At 42.7% G+C, this 20,547-nt stretch overlaps 3 protein-coding genes across 5 annotated transcripts in view; 2 read left to right on the forward strand and 1 right to left on the reverse strand.

The window, feature by feature from the left end:
* Positions 1-3,342: 3,342 nt before the first annotated feature.
* Positions 3,343-7,304, forward strand: Hgo (homogentisate 1,2-dioxygenase). The gene is made up of 8 exons (XM_076770382.1): positions 3,343-3,426; positions 3,518-3,653; positions 4,411-4,541; positions 4,599-4,785; positions 4,950-5,129; positions 5,210-5,433; positions 6,155-6,281; positions 6,924-7,304. The coding sequence occupies exons 1-8, from the start codon at positions 3,409-3,411 to the stop codon at positions 7,253-7,255; spliced, it is 1,335 nt and encodes a 444-aa protein (XP_076626497.1). The 5' UTR covers positions 3,343-3,408; the 3' UTR covers positions 7,256-7,304.
* Positions 7,305-7,729: 425 nt separating this feature from the next.
* On the forward strand, positions 7,730-10,656 carry LOC143344374 (uncharacterized). 2 transcript variants are annotated; one of them, XM_076770381.1, is made up of 9 exons: positions 7,734-8,179; positions 8,341-8,401; positions 8,498-8,644; positions 8,725-8,955; positions 9,040-9,333; positions 9,421-9,522; positions 9,606-9,760; positions 9,843-10,239; positions 10,308-10,656. In XM_076770381.1, exons 1-9 carry the CDS (start codon positions 8,087-8,089, stop codon positions 10,514-10,516), a joined length of 1,689 nt encoding a protein of 562 aa, XP_076626496.1. In that variant the 5' UTR covers positions 7,734-8,086; the 3' UTR covers positions 10,517-10,656. The 2 variants fall into 2 exon arrangements, with proteins under 2 accessions (XP_076626495.1, XP_076626496.1); XM_076770380.1 differs by having other exon boundaries at positions 7,730-8,179; positions 8,725-9,333.
* Positions 10,657-10,726: 70 nt separating this feature from the next.
* Positions 10,727-20,547, reverse strand: part of Ret (protein kinase receptor Ret oncogene) — a 31,424-nt gene continuing 21,603 nt past the window's right edge. Inside the window, exons 8-19 of one of the 2 annotated variants that reach the window (XM_076770379.1) lie at positions 19,504-19,784; positions 19,009-19,191; positions 18,336-18,511; positions 17,960-18,169; positions 17,701-17,803; positions 16,937-17,108; positions 13,921-14,225; positions 13,404-13,593; positions 13,213-13,342; positions 12,552-12,753; positions 12,241-12,419; positions 10,727-12,140 (exon numbers count right to left, since the gene is read on the reverse strand). In XM_076770379.1, coding sequence (XP_076626494.1) covers positions 11,740-12,140; positions 12,241-12,419; positions 12,552-12,753; positions 13,213-13,342; positions 13,404-13,593; positions 13,921-14,225; positions 16,937-17,108; positions 17,701-17,803; positions 17,960-18,169; positions 18,336-18,511; positions 19,009-19,191; positions 19,504-19,784 — 2,532 coding nt within the window. In that variant the 3' untranslated portion in view covers positions 10,727-11,739. Of the gene's footprint in view, positions 12,165-12,240; positions 12,420-12,551; positions 12,754-13,212; positions 13,343-13,403; positions 13,594-13,920; positions 14,226-16,936; positions 17,109-17,700; positions 17,804-17,959; positions 18,170-18,335; positions 18,512-19,008; positions 19,192-19,503; positions 19,785-20,547 lie in introns of both variants that reach the window. The other variant, XM_076770378.1, reaches the window with a different exon arrangement.

A 20,547-nucleotide genomic window follows, 5' to 3' on the forward strand; every position in this document is an offset into this window, starting at 1 on the left:
TATTATATTACGTGTATAATATTACTTTGTCGTTATAGGCAGTAGATACAGCATTTTATTTTAAATTATTCCAGACGATAGTATTTGTTTTCGATCACCTGGCTTGTCGTGCAGTCACGATTAGTGATTGAAAGAACATAAATATTTACCAATAAAATTAACACGTTTAAAATGGAGGCACAGTTATTCTAGTCCAAGAAGAGGAAAAAGGAACCGTTTCAACACTACCCGTATCGGTAAACTAAAACGAGCTAACCAGAAGAATATAACTAAAAAGCACAGAAACGTAATTAATATAATTGGTCCGAGTCCAATTTCAACTTATTTAAACGCCTAAGCGTGGGCAATAACTCTTAATTACCTTCGTCAGAATCCTCTCCATCGTTAGTTGTTTCTTTCAGAGCCGTAGATATGGATGTCGATGGTTCTGGTTCAATAAATGGAGAACGTAGTAACGATGAAACACTAGAATCCAATTTAAGTTTTCTTAGCTGTTGTTTTTTCATCCTGTTTCTTATGTTTCGCATAAAAGATTGCAAACTTTTCATGGCCTGATAAATATGTCTTCTACGCGAACAATTAAACGACAACGAAAATATCTTTGCCACTTACTTTTTTATTCAGCATGTATCTAACCGTGTTAGGCGATATCTTTATAGTCTCGTTAGTTTTTGAACAGATCGCGTACGTGTCCGATATTAAAAGATGGATCACTTCCTCCTCCTAGTCACTCCGTTCGCCATTTTTCGTTATTCTCGTTCTAGCGCGTTCGTCCGAGGTCCGCTGAATGCGCTAGACTCAATTCCACGAGCATCCGTGTCGAGCTTTAACCGGAAACTGGCAAACTGGATCGAAAGTTTCTGATCGCCGGGCCCAATCACGGGAACGCGTTATCAAACGCTTTTCTCCCAGCAGACCCATTTCATTCTACACACGGTAACTTAAAACACATCGAAACTCTAGTTTCTTACAGTGAAAGTTAAGTAAATAGGTGACAATATAAGGTATTCTTAGAGAGAATTTGTATCGATCATGACACTCAGCTACCATGAAACTGTAAGGAAGTCGTTTATTCGTTTGAAACCGAAGATTTTTCCTCCGAAAAATTGTGTTGGGTCCGGTCGAGATTATGGGTCCAAGCGCGGAAAAGTGCGCGACGCCGGCGGGTTTCCGTTAGTTCTCTTTCGAAGTAGGGTGCAGAAGGAAGGTTACTCTGTCGTCGGAGAAAGATTCTTCTCGTGCAACCTCGGTTAACTGTAAACGGCCCCCACCTCGGGTTTCCCTTCTCCATGGTTCCTCGTTGCTCGTCGCTAAGGCTACCGCGCCATATCGAAACGCAAACGACTCTTTTAACGCGGCCAATTACGCGCAATTAACTCCATTTCGCCCGACGACGGTGTCCGTTCTGCTCGTCTTCCTCGCGAAGAATTCGATACGAAATGTCCGCTCGAACCACGAAGATACGCTCGCGCGCCGCGTTCCTCCGATCGCGGGAATGCTGTTTCAACTTTGGCCTCGATTCCGTACGATTAACGGAATTCTTCGAGGAACGTTGCTTACGATCGTGGTCGCCGTTTATAATCAAAATTAATAAACGACCAAGTTTTTAATCGTTCTTTCTGTGCCGGCGTAAATCTACTTTGTTTTCTGTATTAGGTAGGAGAAACGATTTGGAAACACAATGCAACGATTAACATCTCGCGTGCATTTGGACAAAGCATCGAATTTCAGATAGAAAAGTATATAGCATAATGGTATCTAAAATGGTTACCGAGACGTAAATTATCGCGTAATTGGAAAACACGTTTAGTTAACGTGACTGTTAACACGATTTGCGAGACAAGTTTGTTTACGACGTCAAGTTATACTGGCAAACATAGCTCTCCTCAGACGTTAAACATCGTCGATACACTAATGTTAGCAAAGGTAGAAGTCGTATACGTGGGAGATCTTACTTTCATTACGACGTTCAGTAACAGCGAGTAATACTTTTACTAATTTTAGTTGCTAGCTCGTGTTGGCGATGTCTAACATCTAAGGACTGTGTTTACCATTATGACCAGTCGTTGTAAATAAAATTGTCTTACAAGTGTTAACAGTCACGTTGTCATATGTAGAATGAGTAGTTATTCTTGGTATAAATTCTTCTTATATAAGTTGTTAAAAACTCAACAGAGATGCGATGTAAATAATTTAAATTAATTAAACGACATTCTTCACCGGTCAAACGTCTGTGTACCCTAGAACATTAACTCTGACTCCGATAAATTACATAACCAGTTCCGCGTTCGAAATTCTGAATCAAAAAGGTGCAAAGATTTATGATGCTTGCTTTTATTTTCGTTCATTTTGTTTATTTATTACATTGATCAATGGTCTTTATTAATTGCGATTAACGGGTTTCGTCAGGCACGCGGTCACATATTCCCCGCATAACCGATCGAAGCGTACCCGTTTGCATTTTTTCCAAGGACCAGTTTTCGCGAGCGAAAGGTGCGAATCGTTTTGCTACTCCGATGTAGAAATCACTGTCGCTCTTAGTTCTCGATTCTTCTCGATTGTCGGACGTTTCTCGAGCCAGAGTTCACGAATAATTCATTATTTTTTTTTAAAGAAATTTTCTCAACTTTGTCCCGAGTTATTTTCCTGTCGCGATCGCCAATGTATCGTTTATTCACCGAGTGTGTCGGTCGATGTCTCAACAGTGAACAATCATATCGCGTCTACAAAACGATGATTTCGCAATGATATTCGCGTTTCGGTTCAGGAGGTCGAAGCAAAAGATCGACCATGTTTACGGTAGCGAGCGATTTACGATTGTTACGGCACGAGCTTTTTTTCATTTCGATCGATGAATCACTTTCGAATCATGCAAGGTTTTTTTCCTATCGACGCACCTCGATAAGAAATCCTCGGAAATTTTCCTCCTTTGTTTCGACCTTGCACGAACTAAACGAGATTTGTCTGTGGACTATGGGAAATTTATTTTCGAAAATAAATGAAATTTACAATTTCCTAGATCTTTCTCGAGAAAGATTTATCACCCGAAGAGCTATCTGCAATGCAAATCTCCGATATTTAAAACATCCATCGTCGAAGGATACGTACTATCGAGGGGCTCGTCTCGGGAATTAAGACACAAGACGATAAATTATCATAGAGTGCGTGGAATTTCTGGTTGCTGGACGAGATGGGTGTTGATCGAATGTTTTAATGAGTCGTGCCTTCGTATGCGCGGACACGCGATTGGTCGAGGCAGTAGCAAACAACGTAAACATGTTTTTCTTTTGCATAACGACAATCTCGTTTAGATATTACGTATCGTGTGAGGTCGACCGGTGTCGTTTAGTATAAAAGGGTGTAGCCACGAAAAGACACGTTTATTTCGCCATAGGAGAACATCACGCGATGAAAGACGATTTGAAGGTAGAAGAATTCTCGGCTCACAATGATCAAAATTGATTTCCAGCACGAAAAACCGTGATATTGACTTTAATAAGTTTTTCTTTGGTTTCAGTATCTGACCGGGTTTGACTGTGAGTTTTCGAGCGAAGACGAACGATGTCCTGGCGCTCTTCCCGTTGGTCAGAACAGTCCTCAAAACTGTCCTTACGGACTGTATGCTGAGCAGCTGTCCGGCACGGCGTTTACCGGTAAGTATAGCAAGTCCTAGAGTTACGCGAATTCGTAAACTTTCAAGGGAGAGTTGACAAACTCGTATCGCTTAATGTATTTTATCTTAGATTTCCTAATTGTCGTTAATGCATACGTAAATAAATATTACGCCACTTATTGTGACACGTTAAAGTTTCCACCGAGTATAGATTAATCACAAGCCTTTCGATTACCTAGTGAAAACATAAAATGTACACAACCGGTTTTCTAAATTGTACAAGTTTCTAAAATCGTACCAAGAGCTGGGTAAAATAATATTTCAAATCGTACGTGCACTTTCGAAAATAATATATTTTATTTATTGTATAACACGGAATTAAAAATTACTAAGTTTCTCTAAGAAGCAAACGTAGTTTCCAACGAATAATAAAACTATTATTTTGCTTTGGCGATTACGGTGGACATATTTATTAGTAATCGTGTTGCAGAAGTGCTATACGGGGGTTGTACACTCTGCGTATAGTTCAAGTTGTTCGAAGAAATAATAGTATAAATTTCTGTAACATAGTCGTTGTAAACGTCGTAGTAGCGAACTCGATGCATAGTCTAGTGACCTCGTTCCTTAGATTCTTGTTCGTTTCCTTCGTGTTCCGTCCACGTGTGAGCACCCTTCTTCGCGCCTCGCTTAACTTACATACGTGTTCCACCAACTATATCGAAAAGAACTACTTACATAGATTAACTCTCAGAGACAGTCGAACGAGAACCGATAGAGTGCCATTCGTTGTTTAACAGCTCCGCGTTGTCAGAACAAACGCTCGTGGCTCTATCGAATTCGACCGTCGGTCGTCCACAAGTCCTTCGTACCGGTCGTCGACGCAGCCTCGCGTTTGATCTACGAATGGGACCAAACCACACCCAATCAGGTATCACGAGACTCGATCTCGTTCGATGATCTACGATTAACTTCGTATTTTTCTTAGTTAAGATGGAAACCGTTCGACGTGCCGAGCAGACAGGCTGCAGAAGTGGATTTCGTCGACGGTTTGCACACGATTTGTGGTGCAGGCGACTGCCGTACACGGCAAGGCATAGCCATTCATACTTATCTTTGCAACGCTTCCATGAGGGACAAGGCCTTTTACAACGCTGACGGAGATTTCCTCGTTGGTACGTGGTTCGAGCTATTAGGGTAGTTATAGGGTGTATTGTGATGTGTAGTGCTTGATATCTCTCATCCTTTTCGATTGAAAATTAGTGAATTTTTAGCACGTTAGGTTGATAGGCTAACTCTCTGCACGAACACTTGCCAAGTATGGTGCTTGAAATTGCAGTGCCTCAGCTAGGCTCTTTGATGATAACCACGGAATTTGGCAAGATTCGTTGCGAACCGAACGAAATATGCGTGGTCCAGCAAGGTATGCGATTCAACGTTACGGTTTTTGGACCGTCCCGTGGGTACATTCTAGAAGTGTTCGACGATCATTTTCGCCTACCCGACTTAGGACCCATAGGTAAACTAATGCACTGCTCGATATAGTGGTTGAATGAAAAGAAGTTCGAGGTTATACCGTTGTCGACCATTTTTGAGCAGGAGCAAACGGTTTGGCGAGCCCACGGGACTTTCAAACACCTGTCGCGCACTACGAGGACCGCGATACTGATTATAAAATTGTGTGCAAGTATCACGGCAAGCTTTTCGTTGCCAAGCAAGATCACAGCCCGTTCGACGTGGTGGCTTGGCATGGAAATTACGTCCCTTTTAAATACGATCTCGCCAGATTTATGACTATAAATTCGGTTTCCTTCGATCACTGCGTAAGTATAACACATCGAACATTTTTAGTGACCATTTCAAACCACCTCGTAGCGTCTAGTTGCTATATTAGCGAATAGATAGTGATTGTATTCTTTGTAGCCATTTACGAGGGAAAGTCAAGTAGGGACATTTTTATTTGCCAATTAGGAGATTAGGAACTCTGATTTCTTCGATGTTAGACTAACGCGAACTTCATTTGTAATGCTCCCCGCTGTCCGCGCCAAAGAATAAATGCAAGTAGCGATACGTTTTCTTCACTCGGAGGAGGTGAAATCTACCAGAGATTATTTGTAGGATGAAGTAGCAGTATGGTGATAGTCGTTTAAGTCGAAGCAATATCTGATTTCCATCTTTTTCTACCGTTTGAAGAATAGCGAAACGAAAGGAAGTTTACGTCCGATGAACAGATCATCGGAGCGGTGCAAAGTTGGTTACGCACGAGATCGAGAAGTTTCTTTCAGGATGAAAAGAAATCTGGATAGAACTTCGATCGTTTGAAAACAACAATTAAACTTAAACGTCCCTTTACTTTTTGACTTTTCCTCGTACATGGAATTACAATGGACGTGACAAAGCTTTTTAGACTCGATTCTTTATGTATCCTCTCGATTCTCCGCTGCGTCCATGAGAGTCGCTATATTTGTTTGGTCAAATGGAACGTCCATGACGATTCGAAGTGATCGACGATGGATGAAAGCTAGGATTTCGTTTCCTCGGTAGGATCCATCAATTTTTACGGTTCTGACCTGCCCCTCGAGGAAGCCTGGGACCGCGGCGGCCGATTTCGTGATATTCCCACCCCGCTGGTCCGTGCAGGAACACACTTTCCGGCCTCCTTATTATCACAGTAAGTAGAAAGTCGTCGTACGACGCCTCTACTCGAGCAAAACGCAAAAGAGGGAACTTAACGAACGGTCGACGGAGAAATTTCGAGAGTATCCGCCGTGTAAAGCAATGTCGGTGCCGCGATCTATAATTGAAACCGAGATCGGGGGCCCGTCCCACCTCCTTCCTTTTCTTTTCGCTTTTTCGCTTTCCAGCTGAAACGCAGATAACGCTGCGGCCCCGTCCTGTCCTTTTGCCTTTCTACGATGATTCGTTGTCAATTGCACGGAGCTTCCCTTCTAGACACACTTCGCTATGCTTGACCGCTTCTAAAAGCCGTTTAATCGCGGGATGCCGGTGAAAACTCGGAATTTTCTCTGACGATATCGACTTTTCCTTTTTCTCGCGACGATAGTTCTGCCGTTTCTTTTGCCCGAGAAACGTATAATTTTTACCCTCGTCCTGTCTCATCCTGTCGTGTCTCTCTCTCTTTCCTTCATTTTTTCGAATTTTTTCGAGACTAAACGTCTCGATCTTCGCGGGATAAGTCGACCGGACGAACGAAGACGTCCCTGTCGAAAGGAAACGCGATCATCTTTTTATTATACCCAATTCTGAAACTGATCCGTATCCACGTGTTCATACGAGTGATTTCGACCCTCAGGAAATTGTATGAGCGAGTTCATGGGTCTTATAAAAGGACGGTACGAAGCTAAAGAGGAAAGTTTCCATTCAGGCGGAGCGTCGTTGCATTCTATTATGACGCCTCATGGACCGGATGCACGTTGTTTCGAAACTGCTTCTAATAGCGAGCTTAAACCGGAACGCGTCGCTGATGGAACTCAGGCTTTCATGTTTGAGACCTCTTACAGCATGGCGGTCACCGAGTGGGCCATGAAGCTGTCCAATAAACTCGACAACGATTATAACAAATGCTGGGAAGGATTGAAAAAACATTTCAATCCGAACGCCAAACCTGAAACGTCCCTTATCTAATTTCCTACTGTATCGTACTTAAGATATCTTGTTTCTTTTTATACGTTTTGTTTGCTGTTGCAACTGTTAATAAAGTCACAAATTTACCCGTTGGTCTTCTATAATTACTATTATTTTAAGATACGACTGGTGCCTGTCGACGATACACGAAAGAAAACTATTTTGAGAAAATTTTTTTCCAGTTTTGGCATTGTCGACAATACAAAAATGGGGGTACACGGTTTCGAAATCATCCTAGTTTAGTTTATTTTTGTTAGACATTTATTAGACATTTAAATATTGCACTTACAGAACAACTTTTTATGTTTCTGTTGTCTATAATAAATAAATTAACGTAGTAAAAAGCAATGAACATTTTAATAGTTCAGGAAAATCTAAAGCCTTAAACTTAAAATTATCGTAGTGTCCAGATATTAAAGTAACTAACTGTATGTAACGCGTTCTTCGTACGTATGAGAATTTAATCTCTATTTTACAATTGTTTCCATACTTTGTCAGGCACGTTGTTGTGAAATCAAGTATATTATTCGATAGCTTATTATAAACAAATTAACGTTTATCATTACGGTTATACGTGCAAGATTACATTTTTGTACGGTAGAGTGCGCCTGCCTGCATACTTGGGACAACGAGCGTCCAATGTGGTCCAAAGATTGTTTGCTCTCAATCGTTTTGAGGAATTTTTTATCGAAAAATGTAGACTTCGTGGTGTTGTGTTGTAGACAAATTAAATTATAAAACGTTTTCTGAAGTTCGAAGCCACGCAAATATGTTCGCGTCGATAAAATCTACGTGCACTTACTGTTATTGACTCGTAACTCTAACCTTAAAATGTGGAACATTGTCAACCTGACGTTACTTCTTTGTTACTTCGGCAGAAGCGTTACAGCCTCCTTTTGTTATCCAGATTACTGTCAGGCTTCGGTAATTGTCTTAAATTTTCTGTTTATTTCTGTTTGAATTCCTCGCAATCCTATATTAAATATCTCTGATCGATAAGCTTTCTTCGTATCGTATTCGTAAATGCGAATGAAATTTATAGTCCACGCCACTAATTTAACGATTCGTGATTTGATTTTTTGCAGTCGAACTTAGCGCCTGTACCTGGTTTCCAGTGTATACTCACAAGAATACAAAGGGATGGAGGTACAAAATTATTATTAAATAATGCGTGTCGTCGATAAATCAGTCGTATCTAAAGTGTAAGGATCATAACAGGTAATAACTTATTTATTTTGTTAGATTGCGCTAAACTTAGCTTCAAAAGCTCAAGTTCTATAGTACTGAAAAATGACACTGCCAAATTTAGCCTACGTACTTATGTATACAAGGAAGCTCAAACCAAAGTCACTGCATTTAATTTAAGCATTACCGATGCAAATTTCGACAGTAAGAGTTTTTAATGAAATAATTTTCATATATATATGGCAATGCTCTGATAATACATGCAATTCTTTATAATAAAATAGGATTAAATATACGTTATCAGAGCTTACTGAATGAAAATCAGTTGGCTTGTAGAAGTATAAAACTTTCTGGGAACGAAACTCATCTTGCTCCAAAGGAACTATACGTTTCTTGCCCATTCGCTAATGATTCTTACGAATCCACTCCTTACCAATTTGATTATTTAGTGACTGGTAAAACGTATAACTATAGCAAACAATATATTTTCAATGTACCTGCGCATAAATTTATCGGTGAGTGCACAAGGCAGCATGAAGTGGAAACTTGTCCTAGAGAATTCAGCGTTTTTTCTTTCAATGAAACTTATACCTTTGCAGAAGAAGGCATAAGCATAAAAGACTACACACCATTTGTATATATAAATATATCCCACGCGCCTCTTCACTCGTTACACATTCAGTCGATGCGGGAATCGTATAATGTAACAAAATACAAAATTTGGTTGATAAACAATGACACAGATTCAAATATTTTGTTCACGACGAGCGAACAAAGTATCTTATACGACTTCACAGGGCACACCGGTGTGTACTACTTTAAAGTCTCTGCAATACATCCACATTGCGGGGAAAATGGATGTGCAAACAGTACTACACCTTTTATCATTATACGTAAGCAAAGACAAATTATTTGCGCGTAAAGACGCGTGTTAAAATTGTTTGCACATTGCATTATTCGACGAGGTTTCTACTTTGCAGAAAAACCATCTCACCGTCTTCTCATTATGATTATCAGCACCGTGTGGATACCACCGGCGATACTGTGCGTGCTTTATCTCCTTTACAAATTGTACACGAAGGGTAATGTCGCGTTATAAATTTCGAGATGCTTTCTTCCGTTGTATCTACATTCAGGCGTCGCATGCATGTAGTATCTTTTGCAGGAGGATTGAAAGGGAGAAGAAAACCTAATTGTTTGTTAGTTTATTCGCCCACGCGTCTGACGCACATCAACGCGATGAACGAGTTAGTTAAATATTTAAGAAATTCGAACGTTGCCGTAATAGATATGATCGATGTCACGGATAGTACGAGGAAAGTTAGTATGAGACGCGATCATTTGTATTAATCGTCAGCGATCGTCGTGCGGATCTTAATCTCGTACCTTTCCATTCATACAGGATACCGAAGATTGGTGCAACGGTGCTTTTCGAAGCGCAGACGTCGTCCTCGTTGCCACTTCGCCACCGCCTATAAAACCTGCGGTGTCGTTGATTTATAGAGACAACGATAATCATTTTTTGAAGTTAGTCAAAGAGAATCAATTTCAGAAAGGGAAGAGGTATTATATCGTGCAATTGCCGTATTGCACACCGAACGACGTACCCGAGGAGACCAGGCATTTGAAGAGATTTTGCTTGCCGAAAGAGTTACCAAAACTCGTCAAGGTAATTCATCAGATTCAAAGCTCGAGATGGGTTTCCGCGTGCGATAGGGAGTTTTTAGATAGCGTAAAATTAGCGAAATTGGAGATACTCGAGGAGGATGGAAGCGCGACGAAAGGAACACGAGAGACAGGTCAGTGGTTTTGTAGATTCGAAATTAATCTTCGATCTTTTGGTCCAACGTCTTGTTTCTTAATGCAGAAAATCTATTAACGTCGGGAAACGACCCAATGCCAGACACGCGGAATTCCGTGTCGACGGTGTTGGAAAGTAATCCCATTCCCCAGGCTTTTGCAACGAATATCGACGAGTTGAATTTGCTTGGGGAAAACGGAGATGGCGGAGAGGCATTCGTTTATAGCACGCCGTCGAGCAATGGCAACTTTTGCGTCCGCGACTTAAATTTGTGATTTTATATTTTACAGTATTTTTTTTTTTGTTACTGACGTCCACGAAGAAATTTATCTTGCCTAAGGTTGTTTTTTAAGATGTAGGATATCTTATACTTGTACCGATTCAATAAACGAGGTAACTTTTCGTTACTGTACAACCCCTTTGGTCTATTCGTTGAAATCATCGATTTTGTAACGTTTTTTTTGATGAGTTTATTTCCTGTGTGTGTATGTGTGTATATATATATATATTAGGTACAAGAAAATAACGATGGCACGATAACAGTTATGTTCACGGTATGCGTCTTCGCTAAAACTAGTCAACTCTCGAAAAGTAATAAGAAGTATAGAACACGATACAAACTAAACTTGTACGTGTAGATTTGCGCGGTAAACGATAAATAACTAATGTAATGGAATGCTCTGCTTTATACATAAATACAAAAGGGACGTATTTATTCGACGAGGTATGGAAACGCAGTCTTCTTTGGATATGATTACATCGATCAGTAGTCGTAATTAAGTCTACGCGTCGACAGTTATCGAATCTCGTTCTTCAGTTCCGTGTCATCCAACACTTTAAACGCTGCTCTAGGCGTGTACGCGAAAGCGGGAAGCACGTGCGCGGGATAAGTGCATTTTATTCGATTGGAAGCGTAAACATTTAATAATTTATGGTAAACCCTCTAATTCCTGTCGTTTTGTTTTTCGATGAAATCTCGATTCCTCAACGTAAAAAATGTTGGAAGATGAAGTAATTAACAGAGATGCGTGCTACGTTGTTCGGGAAACAATCGGTGGGTGGGAAACATTCGACATCTTCGCGTCGATCTCGATCGTTCGTATAAATTAAACTACTCGTAAACGGTAAAGCGCGGGAAGATCAAAGTTGGGTTCGTACGCGTTCTACCGTTGCGCGTTTCGACAGTAAGAGTATCAGAGTACAAAGGCGTGCAGTTTGCATCGAAATGATTCGGATACATCTAGGTAGACGAGATAATAAGTATATTTCCTATATGTTCGATATAGGACGCGATACTTTATACATAAAAATAGGCTTCTTCGTCGACTATTTGTATTGGTTACGCGATATCGGTTATTATCCTGCCACGGGTATCGCGTCGTTTTCAATCCTTCGGTATCGTAAAGGAGCAAAACGCCGATTTCGTTTCGTAGCCTCCGTTGCTCGCGATCCGCGAACAATTCGTCAGTTTTCATCCTCGAGTTTCTTCGTCGGTTCCTCAGTTACCTTCGTCTCTGTCGTTGCTACCGTTTATACTGGCGAATACTAGAAGGTCCTCGGACTCCGCGGACTTCTTGCCCTCCATGTCGATGTAGGATTGCGGCCGTTCGTTGGTCGGCGTGACCAGGTCGTTCTCGCTGTTGCTGGTCACGCTCGCGTTTCTGAATTTAATCGGGCTTTCGTAGTGATTCGCGCACAAGTTCGGTGACCTGTCGTTCACGTAGGACAGCTTGACGGATTCCTCGGGGAAGGAGGCTATAGGTTCTTGCCAAAGGGTATGAAGCTTGTCGACCTTGTCGCACTTGGTCACCGTGTCGGAAGACGGCTTCTCGAGGTAGTTGACGACGTCGGTTCTCAACGAGTTGATCTCACCCGCGTCGTTCTCGTCGTTCCCGGAACCTGTTGCATCGAAACATTTCGAATCTATTAAAAGTAGTCTTCGTGCTCGTTAATGGTTAAAGATTCGCGCGGAGGCGACGAGAGAAAGTAGGATACGCACTGTTTGGGCTGTCCAGGTCGTGAAGGGAGGCGAAGTAGGCCTGATTGTGGACGGTTCTAGGATTTAGATCCAAGTATTCGACGCTATCTTCTAACATTCTTTCCCAATGACTGGTCAGCTCTTTGAAAGACGGCCTCATTCCGGGTTCTTGGTGCCAGCACGACACCATCAACTTGTACCTGCGATCAAACTACTTTTCAGACTAAAATCCTTCGTATCTTTGAGGGAATTCAACGTAGGGACGCGAAAGCCAAGTTGCGATAGTTGAAAGATAGGCAGACTATTGATGTTTGATAGCAGGTTGCACTTACAAATGTTGCGAACAATTGGGTGGCCTCTCCATGCGGTACCCGGCTTTGAGTAAATTGTAGAGATTGTGAACGTCGACGCCAGGGTAGGGAGAGGCTCCCAAAGTGACCAGCTCCCACAGGAGCACACCGAAGCTCCAAACATCCGACTTGCTGGTGTACACGTGATCGGCCAGGGATTCCGGTGCCATCCATTTCACGGGTACTAAGAACGAATCGTAAAATCTTGGATTAAACGAGGACTCGGGAACGAGGATTTTACTCTTATGCGCAAATCCTTTGAGAATTATGAGCGGGAGCATCTGGACGCCTGGAGGAGCTGGTTTACGCTGTTTCGAATCAATTCGAAATATTCCTAGAATTTCCTTACGCGGCATAATCGTTCTTCGTTTATAAACGACAATTTCAAATTCTTCCCTGTCGATTTTCTGACGATATGCCATTTGGAACGTATTCGTTAAATTATATTGGACAAAGTTTTAGTCGTGCGAAGTTTGATGGAAAGTTTTTCGAGTGATCCTCTCGCGAAGACTCTCTTAGTGAAAAGGTACACACGGGAGGTAATACGTATATATAATCGCTGTTTCGTATTGCAACATTGCGAAAAGATAGATAGAAAAGATAGTATAGAATAGAATGGAAAATAAGGGACGAATTCACGTACCTCGTCCTTTGCTGCGTTTGAGGTACGCGTCGTCCTCGTAGACGTCGCGCGTCAGTCCAAAGTCCGAGATCTTGCAAACTTTTCCCGTCGCTAGTAGTACGTTTCTAGCTGCGAGATCTCTGTGAACCAACTGGACGACGAGATATCGTTAGTAAAAGATGTTTAGATCGTACTCGAATCTCAATTATTACCTTAATGTCGGCGAGATAGGTCATTCCTTTGCTGATTTGCCAGGCGAACGAGAGAATGTCGCGAGACGTGACGGTATATGTGGACGTCGCGTCCGTGTCCCGCGATTCCTCGGCCAGGTTGGACAACGAGGCGCAACCACCAGCGGGTCTCCCCTCGGATTCCAAGTGTCGGCTGCGTCTCAAGTAATTTCTGCAAAATAGCGCATATCCGTGCTCGTAATATCGCGGGACGCGTAACGGCGTCGCCAACGGGACGCTATTTTTCCTTCCGTCGCGCCTACGGTGGTATTCCGTCGCGCGTTTCTTTCCCGCGTTCCGTGAAAACGCAAAATGCCCGAAGAATTTAATTACCGCGATGTTACGAGAACCCTTTGCGGACACCGGTTATTGTCCCGATGCCGACGGAATCCCGCAATACGAAATTCCACGGTTCGTTGACGCTGGTCTCGACGGTCTCCATATTTGTCTCGCGGCTCGAACCGTAAAATGATATTTCGAAACGTTTCGATAGACTCACCGCAAAGATCCAAACTCCGCGAACTCGATGATGAGGTAGACCGGGGCTCCTGGAGTGGTGCAAGCACCCAGGAGTTTGATCACGTTCGGATGCTGGGCCTCCTTCAGAAGCTGATACTCCGAGAGCAAGTCAGCGAGCTCCGAGGCACAGGCGTGTTCCTTGAGAGTTTTAACCGCCACGGTTGTCGGACCTGTCGTCCCATCGATGTCGATTGCTTTGGCACGCAAAACGCGACCGAATTCTCCTTCGCCCAGCACTTGCTCGATGGTCAACCGCGATCGCGGAAATTCCCATTTCGGATCCGGCTGGCCGAAAACATCGAACCATTGTTAGCAGCATTCCTTGTTGCATTTCGCGTTGCATAGTTCGATAATACGATGCAATAGAATTTAGGAACTTTGACACTCCGGAAGTATTCAACATCGATTGCACGATATTTTGGAAAACTTTGAATTTGCGACTGACAGGATTAATATATCACGTTTGGATATCGGGAGTACTATTTTTACGAGTTTTATTTTCTTAGATAGGGTAATTTTACTCTGTTTCAATATTGTTTTAAAATTATCTAAAGTATGTAAAAATAGAGTTACGCCAATAGAAGAGAACCTAATAGGTACCCAAGAAAGTTTTTAAATTAATGTAATTTAAAATTGTATTCAATCCTGTTCGGTAAGAACCTATTTCGGTGCTTTATATTTCGTATAAAGAGTCAGTGGGTGTGAAGGAGTTTGTATTTCGAGTCGTAAACCGCTATACTCGTTTCTCGAGTAGCATAGAACGTCGTATCGCGTTCTATTCTTCGTTTTTCGTCGATAAAAATTCACCTCTGCGGGCATTGCGCGACGGTTGATCGTGTATCGCTCAAGGTTTTTGCTTTTCTGTATAGTACTGCAGTCCTCGGACTGCGGATTCGCAGGAGACTCGATAAGGACGTCCTATCGTTGGCACTTAACCGACTAAATGGACGTGCACGCAAAAACCGTATCCAGAGGAAATTGGGAAACTTGGGATCGTGTCGCGAGTTAATTTCACCTAGAGTTAGTTTCGTCGAAATTCGAGATTATCGCGTGCATTCGTCAGCTTTTACGTCGGAAGCTCTGAATTACTTGCCAGCTTTACGCGCCGATGCTTACGCGTTTGTCGACAACAGAAAGGATATAAACTCCAACCTGGGGCCACTTAATTATTTTACGAAATGGTCAGCCCCGAAAACAGAGAATATCGGCGCTGGTCTTTTTTGTCGTGTTTCCGTAGTATTTAGGGGTCGTAAACGCAACGATTTATCGTGCAATAATTTGCAAAATTTTCATTGATAGGATCGTTCAGACGATAATTGTAAAACGCGTGGATTTGTACAATTTATTGCACGGTGGATTTGTGGTTGAATGGCAATATAAAGCTGCCATAAAATTTGGTGCAAGGCCTCCTCTTTAAAATGGTTCTTGGTTATTGTCGATCCGACTTTCTGTTTTCGAGATATCGCAATTTATGTAAAAGGTAATATTTAAAATTCTGTTTTCTGCCTTAGAAAAGGCTATTAACGTGCATTAAAAATATTAAAAGTTTAGACGCGTGCAGTTTCCAAACTACTAGTGTTTTATTAATTATTAAGGCATTGTTAGAAGCGGCAAGGCCTCCCCTTTAAAACGGCTTTTGGTTTTTGTCGATCGGACTTTCCGTTTTCGAGATATCGCAATTTATGTAAAAGATAATTTTTTAAATTTCGCTCTCCGCCTTAGAAAAGGCTATTAACACGCATTAAAAATACTAAAACTTTAGACGCGTGTAGTTCTGAAACTACTAGTGTTTTATTAATTATTAAGGCATTGTTAGAAACGGCAAGGCCTCCCCTTTAAAATGGTTTTTGGTTTTTGTCGATCGGACTTTCCGTTTTCGAGATATCGCAATTTATGTAAAAGATAATTTTAAAAATTTCGCTCTCCGCCTTAGAAAAGGCTATTAGCCCGCATTAAAAATACTAAAACTTTAGACGCGTGTAGTTTTGAAACTACTAGTGTTTTATTAATTATTAAGGCATTGTTAGAAGCGGCTAGGCCTCCCCTTTAAAATGGCTTTTGGTTTTTGTTGATCCGACTTTCCGTTTTCGAGATATCGTAATTTATATAAAAGGGTATTTTTCTTAATTTGACTATCTGTGTCTCCGTCTGACGCGTCGCGTCGTACCTCCTTGTCGCGCGTGAGTCGAGACAGTCACGTGACCAGGAAGTAGTAGTATTTCCAAGAATTTACTACGCACTGTTTACTATTGTCGCGCGTGCGAGTTCATTCTAGTCAATGAACGTAAACAAACGCTTCGAACCCTCGTATCTTCGTAACTAGCCACCGCATCGACTTGAAATTAAAATTGCGATATCTCTGGAACTAATAAAGCTATCGACTCGTACAAACGCTCATTTTAAAGGGCATTTCATCCTCTACCTAATGATCATATCACCTACTATAATTTTTGCTACCTTCTATGTTTATTTTGACATTTACTTTGTTGCTACATACCCAAAAGAAATTTCAGCAATTCCTACTGATCGTACGACTAGTGTACGATAAAACTGAATCATAAATTGTTTATTTAATTGAAAATTAATTTAAATTTGTATATAGGGCGTTTGCATAATTACTATGCCATTTTTCGTAAATAATTGTTTTCTCCGGAATTAATTACGGTATTGACTGGAAATAAAATTCGTTTTCAAGGGCGTTTTATCTTCTATTCGATGAGAATTAAAAAATTTTTTGACATAAAAGAGAAGGATATCTTACGAATAAAAATCAAAACACAACTTTCTATACACATAATGCAATAATTACGTTGCTTCGTAAAAGAGAAAAAGAAAGACTGGTCATCTGACCGGTCATGATGGGAATGGGTATACATGAAGTGTCGGTAGGTTTAGGTCTGACGTCGAGAGACGTTTCGTAGCACCGATTATCGGAAGTCGCTCAAGCAGAGGAAGTTCCAAGCAAATAATAGATGTCACGAAGAAACGTTACTCACCGGGTAGGTCTTGGGGATGAGTAAGTGCCGATTTGCCGCGGTGAAGGTGTCCAATCCGATCAGCAGCCCATCGCCCCGGTCGATGTAATCGGAAGGCAATATAGCAACCCCGTTCGTGTCTCCGTTCGCTGCTCTCCGTTTGCTTTCGCGACGAGCTCCTTTCGCGGCCATTCTGAAACCCAAAGTGCTCGCTCGCGTAAACCCCGGACGGTTGTTACGAAAGTGGAGTTTAAAGCGGCCCGACGCGCAAACGATGAGGAAACTTTTTTAATTTCGCTCGTTGCTGAAACGCTTCTCGTCGTTTACGCGCGCGATAGAAGCTCGAGGGATCCGGGAATCGTTGCGTCGGATCGTTTCGCAACTTTTCAGGTTGCTCGTGTTCGTGTTCGCGCCGTGAATGGAAAACGACGAAGGGAGTTCGACGAAAGGAGACCACCGGTTGCTCGCTCGGACGCGGCCGCTGACAAAAGGAACCTCTGCTTCGAGAGAAATCGATAGTGCACCCTGATAAGCGTATCTACTGTTGCGCGTCACCGAAATATTAGAGAATCGCGGACCCTCGATAGTTCGATCGTTCGCACGTACGAGGGACACACGTTCCAGAATTATCTCCGATTCGGGCAGCTGGGATTCTCCAGCTGTCGCACGAACACCGCGTACTGTGCTATAAACATCGTTGATACAGTCGTTTCGCTTTTGGTCACGTTTCGATACTCTGATTTCTCTTATTTTGTTTCTCTGCGGATCGTCGAGTGGATGCTCACCTGAATCTCGAAACGACGACGTAGAGAACGATCGCGATCAGCACGACGAAACTACCACCGATCAGGCCTATCATGCAGAAAGGGCCGCAGGATCCGGTACCTGCTGTAAAAAACGACGGACCAAGTTTAGCAGTACGTCTTTGTTTTGTTAAACTTTGATAATCCTGTCGAACCTTTAAATTCTGATTTATATTTGACCGAGTAATGAATGGAAAATCAGTTAGATGAGTGGACTAAGATCGCGAAATAATGGACGAACCTTTTTGAGTATTAGGCGCCGTGACCTCGTTTTCCCGGTCTCGTAACTCATGACCTCTTGCGTCTTTATTGCTTTTCTCGTTGTTGTCGTTTCGCGCGGGAAAGCTATGGACGTTGCAGGTGCATTGCAGTTGATCGGTGCAGGCGCAGGTTCCCAGACCTCTCTTGATTCCACGTCCGCCTTCGTTTATTTCAGCAAACAGCGTGTACGCTGAAACGTACAGATTTCTTCGTGGTCTCGTTACAAGTTTCCCTCGCGGGCGATTTGAACACACGCGAGACAGGAATTTTTCGTCGGGCTCGTTTCAAATTGAAATAAAATGGAACTCTAACTAAATACAAAATTCGGTATTCTAGAAACGAGTCTTGTCGCTTACATTCGATGGTGCAATCCTGAGGGCAAATGCGAGCGTCCAGTTCTTCGAGCTGGTCGCACCGATTGTCTGGACAGTGACTCAGATCGGGAGAACAGGTCGGATAATTCTCCGACATGTAGGAACTGTTCGAACGATTGTTCCTTCTCCACGTGCAATGCCCAACGAAGCTGCCCTTGCTGAAATATCGAAGCGTTTCTCGTACCGCGTTCAAGAGTTGGAAAATGAAATAACAGGCAATCTTGGAATACTTTTCTATCTGTCAGAGAGATATTCATGTAGTTAAAATCAAAGTATGGCGCTCCGAGGTTAACGTTTAATCGAAAAGCTGGAGCGTGGGTGGTTGAAACGCGAGGTCGAGGAGGAGTATTCGAAATAATTTATTACTTTAATTCGAATAAAGTGTTGCTCAAAGCTTGGTCCAGAGCGACGTTCACGTGCTTAAAAACAAAGTATGGTGCTCTAGGGTTAACGTGTAATCGAAAGGCTGGAAAGAGTGCGTGGGTGGACTCGAGGAGGCGTTCGCCGTCGAAGGAAGAATTACGACCGGTGGGAAATTTCGAAACTCCGTGCTGGTCGTGGAAAAGTAATCTCGCGGGAGCGTAGAGGAGGATTTTTCGCGTTGCAGACGTTTCGCGAGGGTAGAACGGGGTGAAAAAAAACGCACGGGTTATACCTGAAAAGTCCGCTGGCGACACCGCAGCTGGATTCGCAGTCCTCCGGCGTTTCCGCGATGGCGCAGGAATGCAATCGTCCGAACTCGACGTGATTGCACCCGTCGTCCTTCGAGGCTTGCACCGTCGTCAAGTTGATCTTTATGATCTTCCAATGATCCCTCCCGCTCCACTTGATCTTCAGTCTGAAATATCGGTCGATCGTTAAGTCCGTACCACACGGTCGACTTCCCCAGTCGCGAGATTAAAAGGTCTTCTCGGTCTAAAGAGTTTAAAAAATCATTTCGAGGGTACGCGTCTCGTTGGAAAATATACAGACAACGTTGTACGTAGATTTCGAGTTAGAAAAATTCTGACCTACGGTTAAGTAATCCGTAAGACCGCGTGTAAAATTTTAGGAGGATCCGGCGCGCGGTTTTCGTGGAAAAAATTCTGGAAGACGATGCATTTTTCGGAGCGTCAGCGAGAAGACCCCTTAAATTGCTCGCGTGACTTACTGCAACGTCGATGGCTCCGTCTTGAGCAGATTTTCGTCGGCCACGTAAACGATGCCCCCCTTCTGGGTAATGTTGAACGCGTTCGAGCCGTGGATGCTGAAGTTTACAGAAGGGTGCGGCTCGCTCGACGGTTTCGCGACTCGCGAGTAACGAGACGCCAGCCGAGCGACTTTCACGTTCGAAGGATACGATAATTGCTGTTTGCTCGATACCGACGACACCGTCGTCGTCGATGTCGATGTTCGGTGTTCCGGCCCGTGGAAGGTCAACGTGATGTTCAACTAACGACACGAACCCCTTTTTAACCCATTTGCGTGACCGTACTTTCGTAAACATTGATCGTTCGAAGCTTCGATCCTGATATTGGACCATCTTCGATGAGAAATTATAAATATTAAAATAATAAAAAAAAGAAATGGAAGTAATTAAAATTCAAAACGACTCGAGAGGTCTCGAGCTCCCATGGGTCTGGCACGATTAAGCACATTCTACTGAACGTGTTGGAAAAATATTGTCGACGGTAATAGGGGTCGATAAAAGTTCAAATTTGAATAATTCAGCAGTTAATATTGTAAATTCATTGTGCGAAGGTAACTTCTCAACGTTGAGAATTCTATCAAAGATCGTTCCTTGGTTCACGGAAGTCGAGCTCGTGATAAACGACGTTATGCAACGAAGCTACAAAGGAAACCGAAAGTCTATGCGTTCTTGTCGTCGCGAGTTATCAATCAATCTTCGTAACATCGACGAACCCACAGATGCGAATAATAGGATCGAAAGGGTAAAAAATTTTCGGGGGTGCGAAGAGAAATATTCAAACCGGAAGTTCGTCGACGAGATAATAAGATGGTTCCGCCCACGCGACGAATATCGGGCGATTTTCGCGCGAAACGATCCCATTAATTCCCGTTTAACCCGGGTCCGTGGAATCCGGGGTTGAAACCGCGCCTCGCCCACCCGACTCGCAGCTCTCGTTGTCTAATTGTTTAACGAGCCGCGATTATGCCGACGGATACGGACGAACAAACGGTACAAGGTGCGTTT

This window comes from Colletes latitarsis, chromosome 8 (assembly GCF_051014445.1).
Source record: "Colletes latitarsis isolate SP2378_abdomen chromosome 8, iyColLati1, whole genome shotgun sequence".
Taxonomy (NCBI): domain Eukaryota; kingdom Metazoa; phylum Arthropoda; class Insecta; order Hymenoptera; family Colletidae; genus Colletes; species Colletes latitarsis.

Excerpts from the sequence above, each read along its gene's own strand:
- Hgo (XM_076770382.1), top strand. Across the intron at positions 4,542-4,598 it reads ACCAAACCACACCCAATCAG|TTAAGATGGAAACCGTTCGA; the intron begins GTATCACGAGAC and ends TATTTTTCTTAG. Across the intron at positions 5,434-6,154 it reads CGGTTTCCTTCGATCACTGC|GATCCATCAATTTTTACGGT; the intron begins GTAAGTATAACA and ends TTTCCTCGGTAG.
- LOC143344374 (XM_076770380.1), top strand. The coding sequence starts at position 8,087 with ATGTGGAACATTGTCAACCTGACGTTACTTCTTTGTTACTTCGGCAGA. Across the intron at positions 8,180-8,340 it reads CAGATTACTGTCAGGCTTCG|TCGAACTTAGCGCCTGTACC; the intron begins GTAATTGTCTTA and ends GATTTTTTGCAG. Across the intron at positions 9,761-9,842 it reads TCACGGATAGTACGAGGAAA|GATACCGAAGATTGGTGCAA; the intron begins GTTAGTATGAGA and ends CCATTCATACAG.